Source organism: Lampris incognitus, chromosome 21 (genome assembly GCF_029633865.1).
Source record: "Lampris incognitus isolate fLamInc1 chromosome 21, fLamInc1.hap2, whole genome shotgun sequence".
Taxonomy (NCBI): domain Eukaryota; kingdom Metazoa; phylum Chordata; class Actinopteri; order Lampriformes; family Lampridae; genus Lampris; species Lampris incognitus.
This window is the reverse complement of record NC_079231.1, coordinates 4,730,566-4,755,183: the sequence shown is the minus strand read 5'-3', so window position 1 is coordinate 4,755,183 and position 24,618 is coordinate 4,730,566. Positions and strand designations below refer to the sequence as shown.

The following is a 24,618-nucleotide window of genomic DNA, read 5'->3' as shown; positions in this document are numbered from 1 at the left end:
GCAGAGAGTGTGTCGGAAGTGTCCTTGAGCAAGACACTGAACCCCTTAACTGCTCCTGATGAGCAGGTTGGTGCCTTGCATGGCAGCCTCCACCATCAGTGTATGAATAGCTGAATGTGAGGCAGACACTGTGAAGTGTTTCAAGTGGTCGCTAGACTAGAAAAGCGCTATAAAAAATGCAGTCCATTTATATGTCGTCTTCCCATTCACCAGAGGTGCATCTGTATATTCAAATTGAGCTGGCTTGCAGCCTCTCACAAACAAGGCCACGGCTTGTGAAAGGACACTGCCCATGAGAGATCAAACCTGTGACAGCTTAGTGATGGAACATCTCAGCCACCACCAGCACACTGTGTGTTTATCCAGACAGAGAGAGAGAGAGAGACACACACAGACGAAGGAAAGCAACCAGCAGAAACATTTGTGGGACCTGACTCGAGCGCATTTTTATTGAACGTTCATAACTGTTAAAAACATGTATAAAATTGGTCCTGTTTCAGAAACAAGGCACGCATAGTCATGTCAATGTTCATAGTTCATCATTATTAGCATTATCATTTATCATCATCAGCACGTTCCGTCTCAGTGTTTACCTAATAGTAGTATCAAGCATTCCCTAATATAAAAACACGTTCCAATTTGTTTTCCACAGAGGTTAAAATTTAAATCCGAGCAGCAAGACAATATTCATGCAAAGACAGGAGTGGAGGAGAAGATGCGGGCTGACTTGACTGACAGGCTGATGGGTCTTAATAGTAGGTCTCTCTTTCCACCCAACCTGGACGCACAGGGAGAGAAAACAAACACATTTAGTGTCGGGACAACTTGATAAGGGATGCAAACAAAGACCGTTTCCTGTTCCTGATGACAGAATGAGAAATGTGTCATTGTTAAAAATGTATGAATGAAATGAATTCCAAACCGTTTTCACCTGTGAAATAGCATTTGTATTTGAAATATTGCATGGTTTGATGAAGAATGAGATGAAGTAAAATTAATTTGCAAAATCGGAGGACAATAGAGGATAGTGCGATGGACAAAGACGACGGGGAAAGTTAGGTGAAAGAGTAGAGAGAGAGGTTCATAGAGCAAAGGACGGGAAAGGGAAAAGAGGGACAGAGGATAGACTAAAAATGGAAGAAGAGGAGAGGAACAGAGAGAGAAAGGGGGAGGCGCGAACAGCAGAAGAGAAGCGAGCGAGAGCGAAAAGGAGGAGAGTAGAGAGTTCACGGAACATCATAATTGGATGGACTTCAGTCTCACCTCCTGGGCTGCGTCTGAGGATCAGCTTACGGATTTCATCATAGATAAAGATGAGCAGGGAGTAGGGGAAGGCGCAGAACCACCAGTTGGGTCTGGAAAACACACACACACATTAACACAGATATCAGAAACCGCAATACAGAGCTGGCTGAATGCCTTGAGCCAGGATAGATCAGAACATGTGATGGGTATTGCGGGAGGCAGGACTTAACAGTGAGTCAGAAAACTTGAAGAAATATTACACAAACTTATCTTATATGTAAATAACCTGACACGTGAGCCAATACTTCCTGCTGTTATTTAGGGCTGGTGCTTATTCACTCTAAAACCCTTCTCGGCTCTCATTAGAAGCTACAAATGTGTATTTTGCATTGACACTATCCATGCAAATCCATATTTAACCCCTGGGAATGGCTGTAAAGGCCTTTGCACACCAAATCTGAAATTTTCGTCTAAAGATTTCACGACCTCAGGTTTGGTTACAGACCCTCCAAAATGGCCATCATGAATGTTTCGAGGATTTTTTGATTTTCTGTCATTTCTCGCATCCGTCAATAAGGTCTAAGAGATTTTATGGAGTCATTGGACCACAGTAACGGCTAAAAAAAATATTAAAAAAAACGTATACCAAAAATTCGACCTGGTGTGCAAGGGCCATAAACATGACAGCAACTTGGAGACATTGCATTGCCATTTCTTCATGGAGTGCATCTTTTCTCAAGCCTTTCTTTTTATAGAGGATGTGTAATTTATTGTTATCGCCCCAATCGGGACTGTTTGGTTGCATCACCTTCCGTACTCTCTACCGCTCTATGATTATCTAGTTACTTGATGCTGCGATGACCCAGTTTCCCCCACCGGGATCGTTTACGATTCCTCTGACCTGAATTTGGCTCCTAATTAGCCATAGTCAACATTGTGCCATACTCTAGATATTCAGTACTGTTGGGATTCGCACATAAAATGCAAAACATCAATATATACTCAAATCTTGTTTACGGTGATCTGGGTGTAATTGTGTCCCAAAATCCTGATTCTTTGAATTATATTTGTTTGCAACTTACTCTTCTGGGATGCGTGTCAATGTCCTACTTAATTTTCGCAAAGGTGTGCTAGTATATTTACGTGGGTGTGTGTGTTACTTACTTGAGGGGGTACATTCTAAGAGCTACGTCCATGCCAGGGCAGTAGGAGAGGAAGGCAGCCAGGGCCGTCTCCTCAAACAGTCCAAAGATCAGAATCTTGTTCCTGTGGCACGAAGGAGAGAAAAATAGATATCCATTAAGTTAACGATATGGTCTGAAAGAATTTCTGTCCCGGGGCTCCTAAATTTAGGTTTGGAAAGGACTTGTAAAGGATTTAATCATTCTCTGTAGGCTTCGAGATGAAACGTTTTCATTTTAAACCAGTTACCAATATATGTGCCACCCTGCTAAATTCAACTGGATGAAAGCACTGGGAAAAAATTAACCACATTCATCATTCTCATTTGTTGAAGACCACTTTATTCAGCAGACCTTCTGGGACAAGACTTTGGTATAGACCTTCACCCTACAGTTAGATTTCACATTTTCTGCAATGAGCCAAGAAACATCTAAAATGTGTCTCCAAGTTTCTTTAAATTGTTATCCATCTTGTTTTGATCGCATAATAAGAAACAGTTTTTTTCCCCTCCCCAATTGTATCTGGCCAATTACCCCACTCTTCCGAGCCATCCCGGTCGCTACCTCACCCCCTCTGCCGATCTGGGGAGGGCTGCAGACTACCACATGCCTCCTCCGATACATGTGGAGTCACCAGCCGCTTCTTTTCACCTGACAGTGAGGAGTTTCACCAGGGGGATGTAGCACATGGGGGGATCACACCATTCCCCTAAGTTCCCCCTTTCCCCCCGAACAGGCGCCCCTACCAACCAGAGGAGGCACTAGTGTAGTGACCAGGACACATACCCACATCCGGCTTCCAACCCACAGACACGGCCAATTGTGTCTGTAGGGATGCCTGACCAAGCCGGAGGTAACTAGGGGATTCGAACCGGCGATCCCTGTGTTGGTAGGCAAAGGAATAGACCGCCATGCTACCCGGATGCCCCAGGGGTTTGGAGGTATCTCCTTTATTTATTTTTTGAAGAAAAAAAAACAAGAAGAAATTATTTCACAAGCTTCCACAGCAAGACAAATTTAGTTCAGACACGGCTAGAACTAAGAACGTTGCATCTGGCCAATTACCCCACTCTTCCGAGCCATCCCGGTCGCTACCTCACCCCCTCTGCCGATCTGGGGAGGGCTGCAGACTACCACATGCCTCCACCGATACATGTGGCATCGCCAGCTGCTTCATTTCACCTGACAGTGAGATTTGCCAGGGGGATGTAGCACGTGGGAGGATCATGCTATTCCCCCCAGCCCCCCCAACCCTGAACAGGCGCCCCAACCGACCAGTGCAGTGCAGCGACGAGGACACATACCCACGTCCGGCTTTCCACCCGCAGACACAGCCAATTGTGTCTTTAGGGACGCCTGACCAAGCCGGAGGTAACACAGGGATTCAAACCGCCGATCCCCGTGGTGGTAGGCAACAGAAGAGACCGCTACGCTACCCGAACAATAAGAAACAGTTTATCGTGGAAAGGCAGATGAAAAATTTGGTAAGCGTGACATTGAGAGCAACGGCTGTGTTTACTTCAGTCCCTGAAAATGAACAATAAGGATAAGAGCCGAGTCACTCACTTCATGCCCTGCTGGAAGACCGAATTCCTCCTGGTCTTACAGATGATCAGATCAGCCCACTGGACAATGACGATGCTGACGAAGAACGCCGTGTGGCAGGTGAACTCCACAATCTTTCTCTGTTCATATGTCTGGAATGGAGGCACAGACTTGGTCAGAGCTGGTACTGGTATTGATCAGTAAACAGTAACCAGTTCTAGTCAACTAAAATACTGTAAGGTATTTTTTGGAAAAAATAAATCTTGTCGGGAAAAAAGCTCATACATTCAGAGTAGAAAAGCTCCTAAAGGACCATAATGGACCATTACTGACCCACTGCTGTCCATAGCTGTCTTCCAGGTCGTTCATATATTTATTATCCCAGTCCACTCTGATGCCCAGCAGGGTGGAGGGCAGGAAACCGTTCTCAGCAAGGATCACAAAGTAGGTGAAGAAGCCTGCCAGCGCCTGGATCATACCTGGAAGAAAGAGGGGCGGAAATGATTCGATGATACTAAGATCTTCACTGGTTAATGGACAAGCTACTCAGGTCTTGGGGAATTTTAATCTTCAATCAGCCATTCATAAATTACTGAACAAGATTGGCTGTTCTTTGCTGAATTATGCCCGGACTCAATAAAAGCAATTATTTGGTCTTTGATATGGAAGGGGGTATTTCTCTCTACCCCAGGACAGCTGTAAATTACTTGATCAATACATTTGATTCGTCTTTTGCAGAGCTGGCAGATTTTGTGGACTAATACATTTCAGTAATTGAATATCAACGAATCAATGATTTGACAGTTTGTCTTGAAGAATGTGAGAGAATGAAATTAAATATGATCCTTTAGTCTTGTAATACATTACAGACCCAATTGCTTCAAACGGAATAGTGCATACACCTGGAGCTAACTTGGCTAACATAGATGCGTGGTAACAGCAACACCACACAATTGTATTAGGTGGACTTACCAATTGATCTCCAAGCAAGTTGTCCCTTGGCTAAGTAAGACATTCAAGTTTCCCCTCTTTAGATACAATTTGTAAGCACTTATTTGACATAACACCAAAAACCAAAACCCCCCCCCCCTTTTCTCCCCAATTATATCCGGCCAATTACCCCACTCTTCCAAGCTGTCCTGGTTGCTGCTCAACCCCTTCTGCCAATCCGGGGAGGGCTGCAGACTACCACATGCCTCCTCAAATACATGTGGAGTTGCCAGCCGCTTCTTTTCGCCCAACAGTGAGTAGTTTTGCCAGGGGGATGTAGCGCATGGGAGGATCACGCTATTCCCCCCAGTTCCCCCTCCCCCTGAACAGGCGCCCCGACCAACCAGAGAAGGCGCTAGTGCAGCGACCAGGACACATACCCACATCCGGCTTCCCACCCGCAGACACAGCCAATTGTGTCTGTAGGGACGCCCGACCAAGCCGGAGGTAACACGGGGATTCAAACTGCCGATCCCCGTGTTGGTAGGCAACCGAATAGACCGCCACGCTACCCAGACACCCACACATTGCTTTTTCCAAAAGTAGTCGGGTCAAAATGTTGACTTTGTCAAAACTATCGTTTGAGCTGCATCCCCTTACAGTTTCACAGTAGGTGCCATGCTAAAGCTATTTAAGCATCCCTTAATTGCATGTTAATTAGTAAAACACGTTTATTCTGTTAAACATATTGACAAATGATTAAATATGTCGGTCTGAAATCTTTGGTCTTTACTTAAAATGTAAATTTTGAAATAATAGTTGTTAAAAGGAAATCCATAGCACACAGCAAATTACCCATACACGTGAAGCGAATAACGGCCTTTCTCTAAGAACTGTAACATAAACAAACTTGAATACATAAACATATGTTTAGATAAGATGAAGATCTAGCCGAATTTGCCACAAAAGTAGGCTGTTATAAATGTTGGATGTATAAAGGTCAAGCCTATTCTTGGCTTCATTACTGAGAAGGGAAAAAAAGAATCAAATGCCAGAAGCACTCGCTCATCATCACTCGACTTGACTCAAAGAAAGATACACTCGGAGGTGCTCACACACACACACACACACACACACGAGATCTAATTCTCTATCAGTGGGAGCCTATTTCTGGTTGACCTGCCTTTCTGGGAAATAAATAAATAAATAAACTGACCAATTGGCACCATGGTCAGCCACGACCAAGACAAACCCCAGACTACTTGGATGACAAAGTTCACAACAGTTTAGTTTATGGTGCATAATGATGAAAATAAAAATTAGGGCCATTTTCTAAGAACCATTTAAATTGCCAAGCTTGCGAGGCAGCCAAAAAAACTTAATGTTGATTTGCTTTTACCGTTTTCAGCATTGGTTGCCCTACAGTAGATAGTCAGTTAAATACCTTAAACATAAATTGCATCAAAAAACAGAACATTTTTGTCGATTTTCGGCCAAGTCCACAGTGAATAGGGCGTTTTAATTTAACAAATAAAAAAAGATGAAGTTAAAAGGTCTTAAGTTAAATAAAAAGGTAAATCTGCAAGTCTTTTTACCTATTTGTCCATAAGCTATACTGATGAGCCTTTCATTGACCAGTTTGTCTGTTTTGGGGTTTCTGGGCTGCCTCTTCATGATGTCGCTCTCAGCTGCTTCGTAAGCCAGGGAGATAGCAGGAACCTGGGGGGCAAGTAGAAGGACACATGATACCATTCAGACAGTGAGTAAACCAGTGTCATCAGTCAACTTTATTATTTTTGTAAGCCCCCCCCCCCCCCCAGAGTCTCTCTGAGAGAAACAGGCTTGGCAGTTATCACACAGACAACCAAAATTTGGTTTGGAATTTATTTGTCAAATTGAACCCTTTGAGCATTTTTACACTGCAACAAAGCAGAAATGCGACATAACTGAATGGTGATATCGAAATTTGTTCATCCTCACCATGTCAGTTCCAAGATCAATACAGAGGATGGTGACAGTTCCCAGGGGCAGTGGAATGTTGGCGATGATGAAGAGGAGGAAGGGGGTGATCTCAGGAATGTTACTGGTCAGGGTGTAGGCGATGGACTTCTTCAAGTTGTCAAAGATGAGACGACCTGCCAGGAATTTTATCAATTGAAATACAAATGTGTCATTGGATTTGCAATGTCAGTGAGGTTTGGAAAACCAGTCTGGTACCTTTCCAGCTAACATTTTTTTACTATGAATGGTCTTTTATTTGCCTCTACAGAAGAATCATTTAGGGAGGTCAGAACACAGGGTCAGCTACCTAATGGTGTACCCCAGAGCTAGCAGGGATTCGGTGTTTTTTGGCAGGGTAGATGCGTGCTAACATGGGGGCATGAACCAGAGTCCTTCGGCTAACATGATGTCTTCTTACTCACCACTGGTAAACTAGTCTTAGAAGGTATTGCAAATCTAGTGGAATGCCATTCCTTTATTTCCTCCTTTCCCAGTTAAAACCTTTTCTACTACTCACCTTCTTCCACCCCAGTAACGATGGAGGCGAAGTTGTCATCCAGCAGGATCATGTCAGCAGCCTGCTTAGAGACATCAGATCCAGCGATACCCATGGCGACACCAATATCAGCCTTCTTCAGGGCTGGAGAGTCATTTACACCATCCCCTGTCACAGCCACAATGGCACCCTGTCGAAAGGGAAAAGAGAAGAAGAATGTAAGGGAAGGCGAGTGAAGAGACTATTTTTCCACAAGTTGTTAGCACATTTAAACCTCATATTCAAGATAGCCTTTAAGCATATGCATAAATTAAATTGTTGCAACTTTCCATAAATTGATTTTACAGGTAGATGTAAAGCCATTTTGGTTGCCAGCTGGCAGTTTCTCTCACTTGTTTACCAATTGTGAACCAAACACTGGCTATTTCAGTGAATGTTGGCCATGCTAATGTTGTTGTTTTTTGTTTTTTTGGCTTTGTCTCCCCAATTGTACTTGGCCAATTACCCCACTCTTCCGAGCCTTCCTGGTTGCTGCTCCACCCCCTCTGCTGATCTGAGGAGGGCTGCAGACTATCACATGCCTCCTCCGATACATGTGGAGTCACCAGCTGCTTCTTTTCACCTGACAGTGAGGCGTTTCGCCAGGGGGACATAGCATGTGGGAAGATCACGCTATCCCCCCGCTAGTCCCCCCCCGAACAGGTGCCCCGACCGACCAGAGGACGAGGCACTAGTGCAGCAAGGACACATACCCACATCTGGCTTCCCGCCCACAGACACGGCCAATTGTGTCTGTAGGGATGCCCGACTAAGCCGGAGGTAACACGGGGATTCGAACTGGCGATCCCTATGTTGGTAGGCAACGTAATAGACTGCCGCGCCACCCAGACGCCCCCGTGCTAATGTTCTAATGGAAGGAGAAAGCCTCATTGAAATGCAATCTCTAATTGGCCTTTATTTATTTTTTGAAGAAAAAAAAACAAGAAGAAATTATTTCACAAGCTTCCACAGCAAGACAAATCTAGTTCAGACACGGCTAGAACTAAGAACGTTTCAACAAGAGGAGAAAGGTGCTCGTAAGAATTATTTCTCAAGATGCTCACAGGGCCACTTCCTTTGACAGTTGAAAGAATGTGATGATTTCATTTTCCCAGTGTCTTTTGATTGACATTTCTCATTTCTTTAGTCACACTGTTTTACCCGGAATAATATTCTACTGTCAGACGGCAGCAAAAGCCTCACTTTTTGCACAGAGATCAATTCAGGCAATTTTTGCTTTATGCGGCAGTACAGCAAGAAATGACTAGCTAGGTTGATAAGTAAGAGATGGAGTTAATGGACACAAAGTCGCATGTGGTGGAGTTCTAAATGTTAGAAAGCATAGGTAATCAGAAAATGTGTTATTTAGACAGCTGAAACCTTGTAGTTTCTGGAAAGCTGACAAAAGCACCAATTTGTCAAACTGATATCATACAGCCAGTGTCATTGCAGATACACACCCACACACAGGATAGAATATCATTTGCTATGACAGTTTTTTGTGATGATAAAGATTAATTGTCTTGATGTACTTGGACCAACACTTGAGTCAGAGCACAGAGTTGTGTGGTACATCAGGAAGTGAGCAATTAGATGGCAACAGAACAAGAACAGGTGAAGAATCTGGTCTGCAGGATGTGACTGCTCAGGCTGCAGTTATTCTCAAAGTATTCATAAATGAAGGTTTGGCCTACAGGTTGATGGGTGCTACTGCTCTTTTTTGCCATCGTGTCAGTAATCAAACAAAGATGGCAATGAAAATTTTGCACCAGGGATTAGGAATAATAAAATAAAAAAAATCAATGTTCGATGACGTACACATATGCAATAAATGCTGCTGTGAGCACAACAAACTATTCAGTCACAATTGCAAAGATTCCCTCGGCTCATAACAACAGTAAGCAAACTTTTATGAAACAGGCACACATAATGGTGTTAGGTTTACCTGTCTCTGGCAGCCCTCCACAATGATAAGTTTTTGTTGAGGGGAGGTTCTAGCGAAGACGATCTCTGTGTGGTGCTGCAAGATATCGTCAAGCTGTTCTGCGGACAGATCCTTCAGGTCTCCACCATGGACCACACAGGCCTTAGCATCTCTGAAAAGGAAAATCATTGTCATTGTTAATTTGTCCTGCTCTCTCGTGTCCTTTCTCTCATACACAGCCAAATCATGCAGGCCTCAGCCTTTCTTCTTTGGGTACACAATAACTAAAGGATCCCCATTTTGACCCAAAACATGCTTATATTCAGTGAGTAAAACAACCAATTAATATACAATGTCTTCAAGCAAATTTGCAGTCAAATACTCCAGAGGCATTGGCGTAGTTTGGTAATATTACTCATGTGAATTTAGGCAAATAAAGACACAGACGCTTTGGTCCGTCTAGAATAAAACTGGGCCCAGAACAGAACTATGAGGTACTCCACAGATATACTGTGTTGATAAAGAAGAGGAGCAACCTAAAGCAAGTTCCTGTAATCGTTTTTACAAACATCATGATTACTGGAACAAACTAGGAATATTTATTTGTGAATCCATATTTTTCAGTCCTATCAATACCTTGGGTTGACTTCATTTATTGGAATGTTCAGGCGAGCAGCGATGTCTTCAACAGTTTCATTGCCTTCGGAGATAATGCCCACACCTTTAGCGATGGCCTTTGCTGTGATTGGATGATCACCTGTTACCATAATTACCTGGAGGCAAAAACCGATAAGTAATGTGATTTTTGTCTTGCTTAGTGAAATAGGTTCCGTCCCAATACTTGAGGGGTAGTGTTCATGTAGTCATCCATATAGCCCTCCAACTGGAGTATTTCCAAATGCAGACATGAAAACAAGTGGTTGAAAATGAGTGGTTGAATGACTAAAGATATATGTTTATTTGACAAATCAGGGAACAAATGACACCGGCAAACATAGTACACAACAAACTACAAAAAACAGGGTTAAAGGACTATCGCAGAAAGTAAGGGTAAGGGTTAAAGGGAAAGTAATGGGCCAGGGCCACAGAATCAAAATCAACAATGGAGCTGTAAGAAACACAAGAACCCACTTCCAACAGTGCCACCTATTCAATTCTATTGGACTTTCTCATTGCTCTGCAGATGTAACTAGAGAACTGACCTATGAGCCATCATTTTCACTCACTGCTATTAGGAATTTCTGGGCCCAGATTAATTAATTATAAGAAGATTTAATTATTAGAAAAATTGGAAGAACAGGAGACTATCAGAAGATGTCCATTTCTTAAATATAACAAATGTCCTCTTGTAGGGCAATAAAGTATCTATCCATCTTCTACTGTGGTGTCCGTGTGAAGAAAACAGCAGAGTGGAAAGTAATTTATGCTCTGCTTCTCAGATGTCAACATTTACAGTTCCTGGACAATAACTTATTGCATGAGCTCATGGAGAACGTAATAAAGCTCCTGACATGTCTTATCTTTCGACCTATTTATTTTGGTCGACCTTGTTACTGAAGAAGGTAAACACATCATTAATTTCACAGGTACCTAAAAGAACATAAGCGGAGAGTGGATTTCATTGAGACTGACTATCAAATACAATATTAAAGATCTGTTATCAGATTATTTCTTCATAAAAAGATGCAGAAGCTTTTGCACTCCTGTAATCCTTCCTGTAATCCTTCGCTAAATTTTCTCTATCATAATTCATGGCATCATTTGTGTCACCACACTATTAAAGTTTTGTTTAATGCTGGAAATCACATTCTGTAAGCACGTTTAAAAAATAAACATTCATCAGATTTCAAGACTATGGAAATACAATCAACCCACAGTAGCAAATGTAAAATGTAAAAATGGATTTTAGGGCCTGGTGTCAAGTCAAGTCAATTTTATTTGTACAGCCCAATATCACAAATTACAAATTTGCCTCCGTGGGCTTTACAGCAATACAACATCCTGTCCTTAGACCCTCGCATCGGATAAGGAACAACTACCCCCCCCCAAAAAAAAAAAAACGGAGCCTTCTCCATAGCTGCCCCCTTGGAACTCCCTCCCCAAACACATCAGGGACTGCACTAATCTGTCCATATTCAAATCATTAATCACCTCTTTAGAATTGCTAAATGAGATGTATTATTATTATTATTAGTGGTGCTGGTGTCTTTGGTGTGTCAATACCACCATACAAAATAAAGATATAATTGCCCATATGAACTTCAAAATATACCTTGATTCCAGCACTTCTGCATTTGCCCACTGCATCGGGGACGGCAGCACGGGGTGGGTCAATCATGGACATGAGGCCAACAAAGCACAGGTTTTCAGTGGGGAAGTTCACCTCGTCAGTGTCAAAGGCAAAGCCGCTTGGAAACTGTTCGTCAGGAAGATTGAAATGGCAGAATCCTAGAAAGAACAAAGTTTAAAATTTAAGAGGAAATATAGTTCTTCACACTCAGTGATTTCCACATTTCCTATGTGGCTTATCAACATTCTGATATGTGACGTGTTGTACCTTTTTCCTTGCTCAGAAATATTTCATTCACTGCCAAAAGTTGATCCATCATCAGTAAATCCCTTCCCCTTTTAATCACCACTCTCCAGTTTACTGTATGCATTCAGGAAAGCCCCCCCCCTTTCTTTTTCTGAAAATCTTGGCTTACTTTCACCATTACCAGAACACATTTGGAGCCACTCACCCAGCCACCCCCCCCCCATCCTTACCCAGTACTCTTTCTCCAAGGCCACCCAGTTCCAGGTAGGCATTCTGGAAGGCGTCTTTCATCTCGTCATCTAGAGGCTGCTCCTTGCCCTGGATCAAGATGGTGGAGCAGCGGTCCAAAATCCTCTCTGGGGCACCCTTCATCACCAGTAGGTTATTAGACTCCCCTGCAATGCCATTCTTGTGGATAGAGAGCTACGGGAAGAAAACAAAATACTCATATCAAGAATTTAATTCGAAACTACTTTAAGCCTTGAGTGGAAATGAGTAATGTAAATTTCAAATTTTGGTGCGCTATTTGTTCTTCCAACAGTGCCCTCCTAAAATAGTTGAAGGTTAAAATGGCCAAAGCCACAAGCAGCAAGGCTGTGGGTCAACATACCTGGTATTTGTTGGTAGAATTAAAGGGGATCTCGGCGATCTTGGGAGTTTTATCTCTCATTTCCTGTACTGATCCGCAGCACAGCTCAATGCACTTCAGCAAAGCAGACTCGGAGGCATCACCAGCTACATCTCTCTGACAATGGGAGATGGACATGGGAGAATATTAAATGACTAAAACATACAAACGGAACTATACTTAGTGAACTGTCTTTTACATTTATACTTGCTTTTAATCTCTCCCTCTTCAATCTACATACAATAATGGACCTCAGCCTTACTGCTGGTATGCTAACCATATATTCCTTATACTCGACATTTCATTGGCTGTAGCAAGTTAGTATTATATACCTTGAAAGAAGGTTTCCCTAATTTTGCCTATTTACAAGGGAATCATCATTCCCTAAAGACAACTTTACTAGGGATGCAAAACCGAACAGTTCCCTACACAAACCAAAGGGAAACAAAAGTTGTTAGGTTGTGTGCACGCATGACTCTCCCTTCCCTTTCCCCTCCTCATTCCCCGGGGAGTGGCTTCCACTGAACTGTCAGTGTACCAAAGACGAGTCACGTAGGTTGAACTGGAGAGCGAAACGAAACAGAAGCTAAGAGGCAAAGCATACAGTGTGGAGATGGCATGTGGAGGAGAAAATATAACGTTTGAAGATGCACAATCATCTTTTAAGTCAGCTGTGGGAACATTTTGGAGGGAGCAAAGGTCATTAATAAAAAAAGAATGTAAGCATTGCTTGACACATGTCATGTCCGCTAATGGTAATACATTTAACATCATGGGGCATCTACACCGGCATCACCCAAACATATCCCTGGCTGCAGCAAAGGAAGTGTCAGACTCGATTGGGAAGAAACAATAAACTCTTCTTCCCGCTGCCTTTCAGAATACCTTTCATACCTCCATCCATCCATTTTGCAAGCCGCTTATCCCAATTAGGGTTGCAGGATGCTGGAGCCTAGCCCAGCAGTCATTTGGCAGCAGGTGGGGAAACACCCTGGACAGGTTGCCAGTCCATCTCAGGGCAGACACATTCACACCTAGGGACAATTTTTAGTAAGTCCAATTCACCTGACCTACATGTCTTTGGACTGTGGGAGGAAACCCATGCAGACACGGGGAGAACATGCAAACTCCACACAAAGGACGACCTGGGATGACCCCTAAGGTTGGACAAACCCCGGGTTTGAACCCAGGACCTTCTTGCTGTGAGGCAACAGTGCTAACCACTGGGCCACATTGCCCCTTTCAGACAAAGAAAGAAATAACAAAGGTCTTGGGAGTGTTCATAGCTAAAGATTTACAGCCATTTTCAGTTGTTAGTGACACAGGATTTCACCATTTGGTGAAACAGCTTGAGCCATGTTATACTGTGCCCTCCCGCATGCACTTTACTAACAAAGTAATCCTGTGCTCTATAAACAGACACGTGAGGGAACTGAGAACCAACTGGCCAAAACCCCCGACACAGCTCTCAGCAGTGATGGTCGGACCGCCACGGCGACTGGGAGTTAGCTGACCGTGAGTGTTCATTATATATTTTGAACTGGGTGATGAAAAGTGCAGTGTTACAGAGACGTTCTCTGTATGAGAGCCATACAAGCTGATGACTTGATGAACGCGGGCTGAATTTATGTTGCACTTTATGTTGTCAAAATTAAGCTATACTGGAAGTATATTATGTTTGTTTTAAATAGTAGGCAAAGTGGCACTTTTTCTTAAGAAAGAGTATCTGTTTATTCATATATTGTTAGTTTATTATTGATGTTTGAATTGAAAATACTTTTTGCAAATCAGGCAAAACAAAGAATGCAGCTATACATGAGAAAGTATTTTTACGTTTGCTTTAAACAGGGTAAGTAACACTTTTGCTTTTGAAAGAATATTTGTTGATTTCATATCAAATCTGAATGGAAGAAAATTTTATTTTCGCAAATAAGAGAAAATACAGAGAGAACATGGGAAACGGTAATATTTTTCTTCTCCCTAACGTGCAAAACAAAACAAACCAAACAGTGATCCAAAAACCACAATACAAACTGAACCACGGGCTTGTTGAACCGTTGCACCCCTAAACTTTACATACAAGCAGAGCTGGGGACTAAATTTGGTTGAAAACATATTTTACAAATGATAATATATGTATTGTGCTGCAGAGTTTAATGTGTACCAAAAACAAATCTCACTGGCCTTAGTCGTGTGGCTAATAAAACAATCTAATCTAATAACATACACAAACACACACCAGTTCTTGACAGTGTGCAAGGTGTAATTTTTACAATTCAGTGAGAATAATGACTGAAATTCTGTACAAATAGCTTTAAAGTAACACACCTCTGTAAGACAGTGTGCATTTATTGGAAACACTGACTTTTTAAACCTTTCATTCCTAATCTCACAGTTTTCCAAGAGCTGACTGACATTAACTAAGGAGTTGACTAAGAACAGCTAGTGTTAGCCAGATTTTATTTAGGTGTCAATAACTGCTGGGATAGGCTCCAGCATCCCCGCGACCCTGACAGCAGGATAAGCAGTTTGGATAATGGATGGGTCCAAGAAGCTAATACAGAATAGATGTTGAAAATATTAACAGTGTGTTTTACATACAATTATAATTTGGCTTTCTGAATATTAAAACCTGTGCTTACCCTTCCCTTTCTTGCTCTTGATACTGTTATTTAAGGAAAGTAATGAGAGAACATGTTTGGTAACTATATAGAGCTGAAATATCAGACATTTATAGGTGACTTGCCTGCATCCATGCACAACATGATCAAATGCATGTGCACACACAATTAAAGGCAATTATTAATGGAGCATGGTCTCCAGTGGTTAGGCTGCAATGGTATCGAGTGTGTGTGTATGGTGTGATATGATGATATTAGATCATGAACTGTGAAAATGACTCCACGATCTGCATTTACAGAGAGACCATTAGTATCGTGCTACAGTGCACATTCCATCAGTCGCAGTTCTATGGCTCATACACACATCCAAAGCTGTTTTTCAGCCAAATCTTAAATCACATTATTTGCTAGGCAGTTTAGCGCCTTCCATAGAGACACCCTAATAAACCAATAATAGCAAACTATGGGTAGTGCCTAGGATTTCTTCCCCTCCCCCTTTTTATTTGGCAATGCAGCAGCATGGATGACAACACGGAGTAGTTGGTCCCTAAAAAGAATTCCACATCAGTAATATGGAACTGGTCTGGATTTTTCCAAAACCGACAAGGCGCAAACAGTTAATTGCAAACATTGCAAAGAAGGTTTTAACCACCTCAAAAGAAAGCACCAGAAAGAGTATGCTGACAGTCAATCAGTGAGGGGATCCCACGTGAGTGCATCAGTTACAGCCACGAGGCAAGAGGCTATAAGGCCAAAACAGACACCTCTAGCGAAGGTATTTGAGAACAGACAACTCTCGGGAAGGTATTTGAGAAAGGCTGTATGACAGGACAAGAAAGCGCTGGAACGAGATAACTGATGCAATGACATTTTATCTGGCCAAGGATGTTTCCCATAAAAACTGTGGAAAGTGAGAGTTTCAAAAGACTGCTCAAAATGGTTGATCCATGGTACGACATACCCGGCTGCAAATATTTTTCCAACATAGCCATTCCATGGCTGTACGCTGAATGCCGCGACAAAATTCAACACAAAATTCAAAAAGTCCAGTTTTTTTTTTTTTTATCAATGAGTGATTTATGGTCTAGCCGCACCGCAGAACCTTATTTGAGTCTGACCACTCATTTCATTTACGACTGGGAGGCTTATTCTTTTTTCTTTTAGGTTTTGTTACCTTGTGGGGCTTTTTTTTATAGGGAAATTAGTTTGGTTGTACTGAAAAAGAACAATGATAAGATCGTGGATCGTGATCCTGCCTGAAAAAATCGTGACTTGATGTTTTTGCCATATTGCCCACCCTAGTGTGTGTGTGTGTGTGTGTGTGTGTGTGTGTGTGTGTGCACATAAATGTTTGTTTGTAAGGCTCATTTATGCTCCCTTTACGCACGAAAATAAATACATCCATTTCAAATGATGTAACCATCACTGCCTACATGGATGTTAAGCAATACATCCACTAGAGGGCAGTTCAGAGTCACAAGTTTCAGACAACGACATACACGGCGTCTGTGAGGAGGTCGTTACAATGTACCTGTTAAGAAATAGGCAAAAGCCGAGGCAGCGTTGTAGACAGCGGTGGTCTGTGAGGCCATTAAATATATCATATATATGTTTAAAATTTCTCACCAACTTGCGCAACTTCTCCTCAAAGAGTGCCGCCATTTTTTTTTTAAAGTCACATTGCGTCTCGCTGGTCTCGCTTGAACTATTGGCTATACTGCCCCCACGATTTTCAGTGGTACTGCTCCATTTCATCCGTATCCGTAAGCTTTCAGAAAACGTGCCCAAATACGGACTGAATGAACGCAAAGTACAGACAGAAGGCTCCGTCTGTATCCATATAGTACGTGTTTAACGTTGATCATAAATGAGTCTTTAGAGGAAAGCGGTATATTCTTGAAAACATCCTTGCTAGGGCAGTTAACATCTCAGCAAAGGTGAAACGTAATGAAACCATCATAGCAGCTTTGCATAATTTTTTTCACCGTAATTTGGATGATGGAGTATTGTGGACACAAAATAAGGAAAGTCTATATCCCTTTGCAATATCACAATTCATCTGATCGTTTAAGCTCACTGTTTGGATTCTTGTTGAAAAAATACCCAGTATACATTACAGAACCATCAGTATCTGCAAGAGGTATCTTCTAACACAAGTCTTCAGGGGAATGCTAAGGAAATGGACAGTTCCCTAGAAACGTGATACAAATCATGCAAATACCAAAAGTTGTAAGACTTGTCTGACAGAGGTCATAATCATGTGGCTTATTAAGTCAATCAAACCAAGAAGAAAGAATCCATTTTCAGTGGAAAGGAAAGCCGAGAGAAAAATTTAGCTACTTGTATATAATGAAACAAACTCTACCCGCAACTTACCTTGAGAATAGGAATATTTGCCTGTTCTGCCAAGAAGACAGCACGGTTGCAAAGCCCAGCAACTCTGGCCAAGGCAGCCCAGGTGGCAGAGCTCCTGTCGAAGGAGGTCCCGCTCTGGTTTTCGGTGGTGTCGGCCTCGTGGATCTGGTTGTCGAACCACATGTGGGCCACGGTCATCCTGTTCTGGGTCAGGGTGCCAGTTTTGTCGGAGCAGATGGTGGAGGTGGAGCCCAGGGTCTCCACAGCTTCCAGGTTCTTCACCAGGCAGTTTTTCTTGGCCATACGCTTGGCAGTCAGGGTCAGACACACCTAGAGATGAAAGACCAGTCAATATGACTTCAGTGTCAAAATTCACACAAATTAAATAAGACAAGACCCACCTTAACATACATGTTATTTGTTTTATGGGCTAAAAATACATTTAAAGGGCTAGTAAACATTTTACATTTTCTGAGTTCAAAGCATGTTGATATGGGTCTTGGGTGGCAGAACTGATTAACCACATGAGAAATTCAACAAAAATTGGGACATCTCATGGAAGCCTTGAGGGAGAAAATCAATTTTTTTCTTACACCCTGGGGGAAACGCACATTATGATGAACGCCCTCTGAATTGCCTGCTTAATATGGTAGCATCAAAGACAAAAAGGCACATGGTGACATAGGTGACAGAAGTGGGGTTCAGCACATTAGACCAATAAAATATGAGGCGAGTAGTTGGTGTTAGCCAAGCCAAACTCTGGGTAGACTTGTGAGAAGCTTGGGGGAGGTGTTCTACCACAGGCTAAAAATGAGTTAAACTCTAAAAGCTTAACGTGACTGTCTCTTAAAGCACTTTGTGTCAGTTTTGGTCGTAAAAAAGATAATTGACTATTATCATGAATATGGCAATAGGATATGATACACGTACGAGCCAAAACATTATGACCACTCACAGATGAACCGTTAACGATCATCTCCAAACAAGGGCACATGTCAAAATCTGGGTAGATTAGATGGTAAGCGAACAATAAGTTCTTGTAGTCAATGTGTTGGATGCAGGATAAATGGGCAGGAGTAAAGACCTCTGCGACTTTGACAAGGGCCAAATTGTTATGGCCAGACGACTGGGTCGGAGCATCTCTGAAATGGCAAGGCTTATGGGGTGCTCTGGGTCAGTAGTGGTGAGAACGTACCAACAGTGGTCTGAGTATTGACAAACCACAAACCGGTGACAAGGTGTTGGGCACCGAAGGCTCATTGATGTGCGAGGGCAACAAAGGCTATCCTGTGTGGTCCAAACCAACAGAAGGTCTACTGTGGCCCAAGTCACAGAAAATTTTAATGATGGTTACGGGAGGAATGTGTCACAACACACAGTGCATCGCACCCTGCTACGTATGGGGCTGCATAGCTGCAGACCAGTCAGAATGCCCACGATGACACCTGTCCACTGTCGAAAGCACCTACAATGGGCACGCAAGCATCAGAACTGGACCTTGGAGCAGTGGAAGTAGGTCGCCTGGTCCGATGAGTCGTCTTCTTTTAGATCACGTGGATGGCCGTTAACGTATGCACCGTTTATCTAGGAAAGTGATGGCAACCAGGATGCACCGTGGGCAGACGGTAAGCCGGTGGAGGGCATGTGTTGCTCTGGACAATGTTCTGCTAGGAAACCCTGGGTTCGGCCATTCATGTGGACATCAATTTGACACTTGCCACCTACCTAAACATCTTTGCAGACCACATACACCCCTAAATGGCAATAGTATTCCCTGATGGCAATGGCCTCTGTCAGCAGGACAATGCACCCTGCCACACTGCACACATTGTTCAGGAATGGTTTGAGGAACATGATGAAGTGTTCAAGGTGTTGCCCTGGCCTCCAAATTCTCCTGATCTCAATCCGATTCAGCAACCGTGGAACGTGCTGGACCAATAAGTCCAATCCATGGCGGCTCCACCTCGCAACTTCCAGGACTTGAAGGATCTACGGGTATTGTTTTGGTGCCAGATACCACAGGACACCTTCAGCGGTCTTGTAGAGTCCATGCCTCAGTGGTTCGGTGCAGTTTTGGCAGCACACGGAGGACCAACAGCATATTAGGCAGGTGGTCATTATATTTTGTCTCAGTGTATCTAGGATATGGCTGTATCACATTGGTAGGATATGGTGGTTTTACTCTGGTTCAAAGATAAACTTCTCTGATACTCACAGTAACAGTAGCCAGGAGACCCTCTGGCACATTGGCAACAATGATTCCAATGAGGAAGATGACGGCCTCCAGCCAGGAGTATCCAAGGATGAGGGAGAGGACGAAGAAGGACACACCAAGGAAGACGGCCACGCCGGTGATAATGTGGATGAAGTGCTCAATCTCAATGGAGATGGGGGTGCGCCCGACCTCGAGTCCGGAAGCCAGGGTGGCGATACGACCCATGACTGTGCGATCTCCTGTGCTGATCACAATACCGCGCGCAGTTCCTGTAGAAAGAATTTCAAAGATTATCCCATTTTAAAAAAGTTTACAATGTACAGTCACACAACTATTGATAGAAATTTAACTTCAGTCGAGTTAAAGCCTTCATTATCATTATTATTAGAAACTACAGCCCAAGTTTGTTTTTGGTTTGGCCATCACAACAAGTACACTCAAGATTAGCTGGTTCACATGAATTCAAAATTCACTTGTTCAATTCTGTTTCTCTGATCTTAAAATAGATCAGCTTTGGCTTGTTTAAGCAAAAAGAAGTGCGGACCAAGAGCTGAATCTGAACTTAAACCAAAGCCCTAAGGAAATTGGAATAAAATAAAAATGATAAATAAGAAAAAAAAACTACTTGAATATTTTGAAAGATTTGCTGTTCACATACCTTCTACACAGTTAGTAGAGAAGAAAGCAATGTTCCTGGTCTCCAGTGGGTTTTCATTGGAAAAGTCAGGGGTACGAGTCTGGGGCTCAGATTCACCAGTCAGAGAGGAGTTATCCACCTGATACAGACGAAAGAATAAACATATAAGACTTGAGCTAAGAGCTCATAAAAAGTAAGATATATGCCACCAAGTTTCATGATACAATAGGGACACTTGTCAACCTGTCGCTCTACTGCTCATCCTTTTCCTAGACTTCGAAATTTTTAAATGGGTGATTTAACCGAGATGCACTTTTAAAAAAAAAGTTCGCTCTTTTTCTCCCCAATTTTATCCGGCCAATTACCCCACTCTTCTGGGCGGTCCCGGTCGCTGCTCCACCCCCTCTACCGATCCAAGGAGGGCTGCAGACTACCACATGTCTCCTCCGATACATGTGGAGTCGCCAGCCGCTTCTTTTCACCTGACAGTGAGGAGTTTAACCAGGGGGACATAGCGCTTGGGAGGATCATGCTCTTCCCCCCCAGTTCCCCCTCCCCCCGAACAGGCTGCCCGAGTGACCAGAGGAGGCGCTAGTGTGGCAATCAGGACACATACCCACATCCAGCTTCCCACCTGCAGACACGGCCAATTGTGTCTGTAAGGATGCCCAACCAAGCTGGGGGTAACACGGGGATTCAAACCAGCGAGCCCCATGTTGGTAGGCAACGGAATAGACCACTACACTACCCGGATGCCCGAGATGTACTTTTTTTTTTAACAGTGATTTGCCACATTTTGGTCAAAAAATTTTTGAAATTGCACCAAAAATGCTTTGTAGTGTGTTAGTGGTATGCATTCTTCATCAAAAACTTGTGTGTAATTTTTAATGCTTCACCAATGGGTACAGCTAATCACAGCGTTGACACATCATAGATGCAATAGCTAGACTTCAGTAAGGAAAGCTAACATAGCAATCAAACAGATTCACACAAAGCTGAAGGACAAATATGGGAAAAAAAATTCCAGCGCGAATGTGAAAAGTGCCAGGTGATGAACAATGGCTGACTGGAATTCATCAAGTCCATCAAAAGGATTTACCGTTTTGATGATGCTGAATCAAAGGTTGAAATATTAGACATGATACATTTTGGTCATCAGCAAGCAAAAGGGTCAAGGTTTTTTTTTTATACCTTGCAGCCATGGGCAGAGATGATACGCAGATCAGCAGGGATCCTGTCTCCCCCTTTCACTTCCACCAGATCGCCGACAACCACCTCCTCAGCATTGATGTTCTTCTTTTCACCATCACGGACAACCAGGGCTTGCTATGAAACAGCGAGATTTGTATAACTTATTAAAACAGAGGCGATAACAAGATGAACCTCTAATTTTTTCCTGTATGCCTAATACTCCTTAACCACCAAACTACTCAGTATAATTTAGATGATAAAGTTGTATTTTCAGAATTTAAGGGGTCCCACAATACCTGTGGGACTAGGTTCTTGAAAGAGTCCATGATCTTGGAGCTCTTTGCTTCTTGGTAGTAGGAGAAACAACCGGTGATGATGACGACGGCAGAAAGCACAACACCCAGATACAACTGTGGAAGTAAAAAGATGGGTTGGACAGACAAGGAAATTAAAATCTGGGGAAGTTGTACACACACTACCCACTGACTCCTAATAAATTAACTAGTAGACAAAATTCTGCGTAAAGGAAGTCCCCCCCTTTAAATGCTTTCAAATCATTTCTGTAAATTGGTGTTCCTGAAGTATGCAGTATTCAGAGAGCTACAAAGGATCTTCCGAGATCCCACATTGTAGGCCGAGAAAGTAAAATCAGCTTCAAATCAAAATTTAGAATTAATGAGCGTTTCACTGATGATGTTTCATGTAATTTTTCCAATCTCCAAACATTAAAAGGTCCCATGAGATAGTATTTGGAGCGAACTTCCACAATTTGATGTGTAATTGAATAAACGCAACAATCAGCTGGGATTTTGTGAGGGGAGGGAGTCTGATTTGATCAACCGCCAATAATGACCGGGTATTTTTCTTAGAAAGTGGATGTCGATTTGCTATTGGCTGGTGTCGGTGTGGTGGGAGAAGATCGCGGCGCTTCTCTCAATCTTGCTCTCATTTAGACATTTTTGTTCATGTGCATCAACAAGTGCAAGATGATGTTACTAAAAAGTTACCCAGTTCATCTGGAAGACAAAGACATTCTTATAAAAACAAAAATGAGACTGCATTCTTTTGTCAGTTTCAAGAACAACAATTGACTAAAGAATGCAGTCTCATTTTCGTAGTAGTAGAATTTAAATGCAGATAAAAGAGGTAACAAGAAAATACATTTTTCACTTCATGGGATCTCCAACTTCCTTTACACTTGGAACTATTACATTGCGATCGGTGACTCGTCAGCTGGCTCGTCGTTCAAAATGTGTGAGATGTTCCCCTATCAAAACATTTTGCAGACATCCAAAAAAAGATTTTTCTTACATTGTCGTTGGCTGGTTCGTCCTCCATGGCAGCCTGGATTCCGTAAGCCAGGAAACAGAGCACAGCTCCTGTCCACAGAAGCATCGAGAAACCGCCAAACATCTGAACAAGAGATGAGGGGATGAGGCTTTCTGTCACCAGTGACCAATCAAGTACCTTCTAGCAACCAATTACTGTCCCTAGCTATTGTAATTGGGTGGGGTTTATAATTGTATTAGCTAAATTTAGTTGCTAAATGTTAACATGTTTCAGAAGAAACTGCAAATATTTGACTCCCCCCCCTTTCTCCCCAATTGTATCCGGCCAATTACCCCACTCTTCCGAGCCATCCCGATCGCTGCTCCACCCCCTCTGCTGATCTGGGTAGGGCTGCAGACTACCACACGCCTCCTCCCATGCATGTGGAGTCACCGGCCGCTTCTTTTCACCTGACAGTGAGGAGTTTCACCAGGGGGACGTAGGGCGTGGGAGGATCACGCTATTCCCCCCACTTCCCCCTCCCCCCTGAACAGGTGCCCCGACTGGCCAGAGGAGGCGCTAGTGCAGCGACTAGGACACATACCCACATCCAGCTTCCCACCTGCAGACACGGCCAATTGTGTCTGAATTGTGTCTGTAGGGATGTTTGACCAAGCCGGAGGTAACATGGGGATTCAAACCACCGGTCCCCGTGTTGGCAGGCAACGGAATAGACCACCATGCCACCCGGACACACCAACATTTGACAGTTTAAACTTTCTGGTTGTGCTACAGGAATAATAGGATTTAACACAAAAGATAATTAATCAAAAAAAAAAAAAAACACACAAAGATTTTTTATTATTATTTTTTTTACATAAAATGTCTTTACCTGTTTGCAGAACTTGACCCATTCTGGTGTGGTGGGGGGAGGGGTGAGGGCATTGGGGCCATCGCGGGCTAAATTCTCTGCTGCTTTTGCACTTGTCAGACCCTGAATACAGAGGAGAAGGTTTTAGACAGGTTCAGATAATTGGCAAATAACCCAACCCCCCTCCCCCCCGATTCGTTGACGAATGTTACACTGTCCAATGCTTCGTTGGTGGCAAGCATCTTAAAGCAGGACAGCCGTGCAGGTAGAGACATATTTAACTGGGTCAGATGACGCTTGACAAGCTGAGCAAGTTAAAAAAAAGTTTTTTAAAAAAGCCTCGGTACAGGCAGGAAAGACCACTACAAGGGTCAGACTTGGGTTAATTGTTAACAAAATTGCTCTTAATGTTTTAATCAACAAATAACGGCTGAGAGAAAGGAAGACGTTTGTGTGCCTAATTTTAAACATTCCCTAAAATCCATCCATTTATAACTTCCATCGGTCTTGACCACATCATTCCTCAATAGATATGCAAGACAGCCAGACACACGTGTGCGCACACACACGCACACGCACACACACACACACACACACACGCACACACACACACGTGTGCGTCCAAGCCAGTTGGTGTCTTGGAGGGACTCTAAGGTGCTGCTTGTTGCCAAGCAACATGGCGTAAACAGGAAAACAGGGCCACATTCTCCACTGGGAAGAGGAGGGAGGTGCGAGATTGCAGGAGGAGAGAGAAGAACAGAGGAGGATTATAGAAGGAGATAGAGGAAAAGAATAGGAGATTTAAAGAAAAGCAAGGGGAATGATGGAAAAGTAGAGGCAAGGAAGAAGAAGAGAGGAACATCTGAAATTAGGGCAGAGGAGCCTCTGGAGCGAGTGAATTATTCAGAACCCCAACACACACACACACACACAC

The 24,618-nt window shown here is 43.0% G+C and overlaps 1 protein-coding gene across 1 annotated transcript in view; it reads right to left on the bottom strand.

Moving 5' to 3' along the window:
* Positions 1 to 403: 403 nt before the first annotated feature.
* The window catches only part of LOC130131294 (sodium/potassium-transporting ATPase subunit alpha-1), a 41,849-nt gene continuing 17,634 nt past the window's right edge, over positions 404 to 24,618 (bottom strand). The window contains exons 4-23 of the mRNA XM_056300929.1: positions 23,706 to 23,807; positions 22,856 to 22,957; positions 21,841 to 21,954; positions 21,545 to 21,679; positions 20,375 to 20,492; positions 19,717 to 19,985; positions 17,523 to 17,831; positions 12,508 to 12,642; positions 12,128 to 12,320; positions 11,634 to 11,809; positions 9,998 to 10,134; positions 9,383 to 9,533; positions 7,420 to 7,588; positions 6,882 to 7,036; positions 6,497 to 6,620; positions 4,305 to 4,450; positions 3,993 to 4,123; positions 2,410 to 2,511; positions 1,264 to 1,355; positions 404 to 778 (exon numbers count right to left, since the gene is read on the bottom strand). Coding sequence (XP_056156904.1) covers positions 750 to 778; positions 1,264 to 1,355; positions 2,410 to 2,511; positions 3,993 to 4,123; positions 4,305 to 4,450; positions 6,497 to 6,620; positions 6,882 to 7,036; positions 7,420 to 7,588; positions 9,383 to 9,533; positions 9,998 to 10,134; positions 11,634 to 11,809; positions 12,128 to 12,320; positions 12,508 to 12,642; positions 17,523 to 17,831; positions 19,717 to 19,985; positions 20,375 to 20,492; positions 21,545 to 21,679; positions 21,841 to 21,954; positions 22,856 to 22,957; positions 23,706 to 23,807 — 2,889 coding nt within the window. The 3' untranslated portion in view covers positions 404 to 749. The remainder of the gene's footprint in view (positions 779 to 1,263; positions 1,356 to 2,409; positions 2,512 to 3,992; positions 4,124 to 4,304; positions 4,451 to 6,496; positions 6,621 to 6,881; positions 7,037 to 7,419; positions 7,589 to 9,382; positions 9,534 to 9,997; positions 10,135 to 11,633; positions 11,810 to 12,127; positions 12,321 to 12,507; positions 12,643 to 17,522; positions 17,832 to 19,716; positions 19,986 to 20,374; positions 20,493 to 21,544; positions 21,680 to 21,840; positions 21,955 to 22,855; positions 22,958 to 23,705; positions 23,808 to 24,618) is intronic.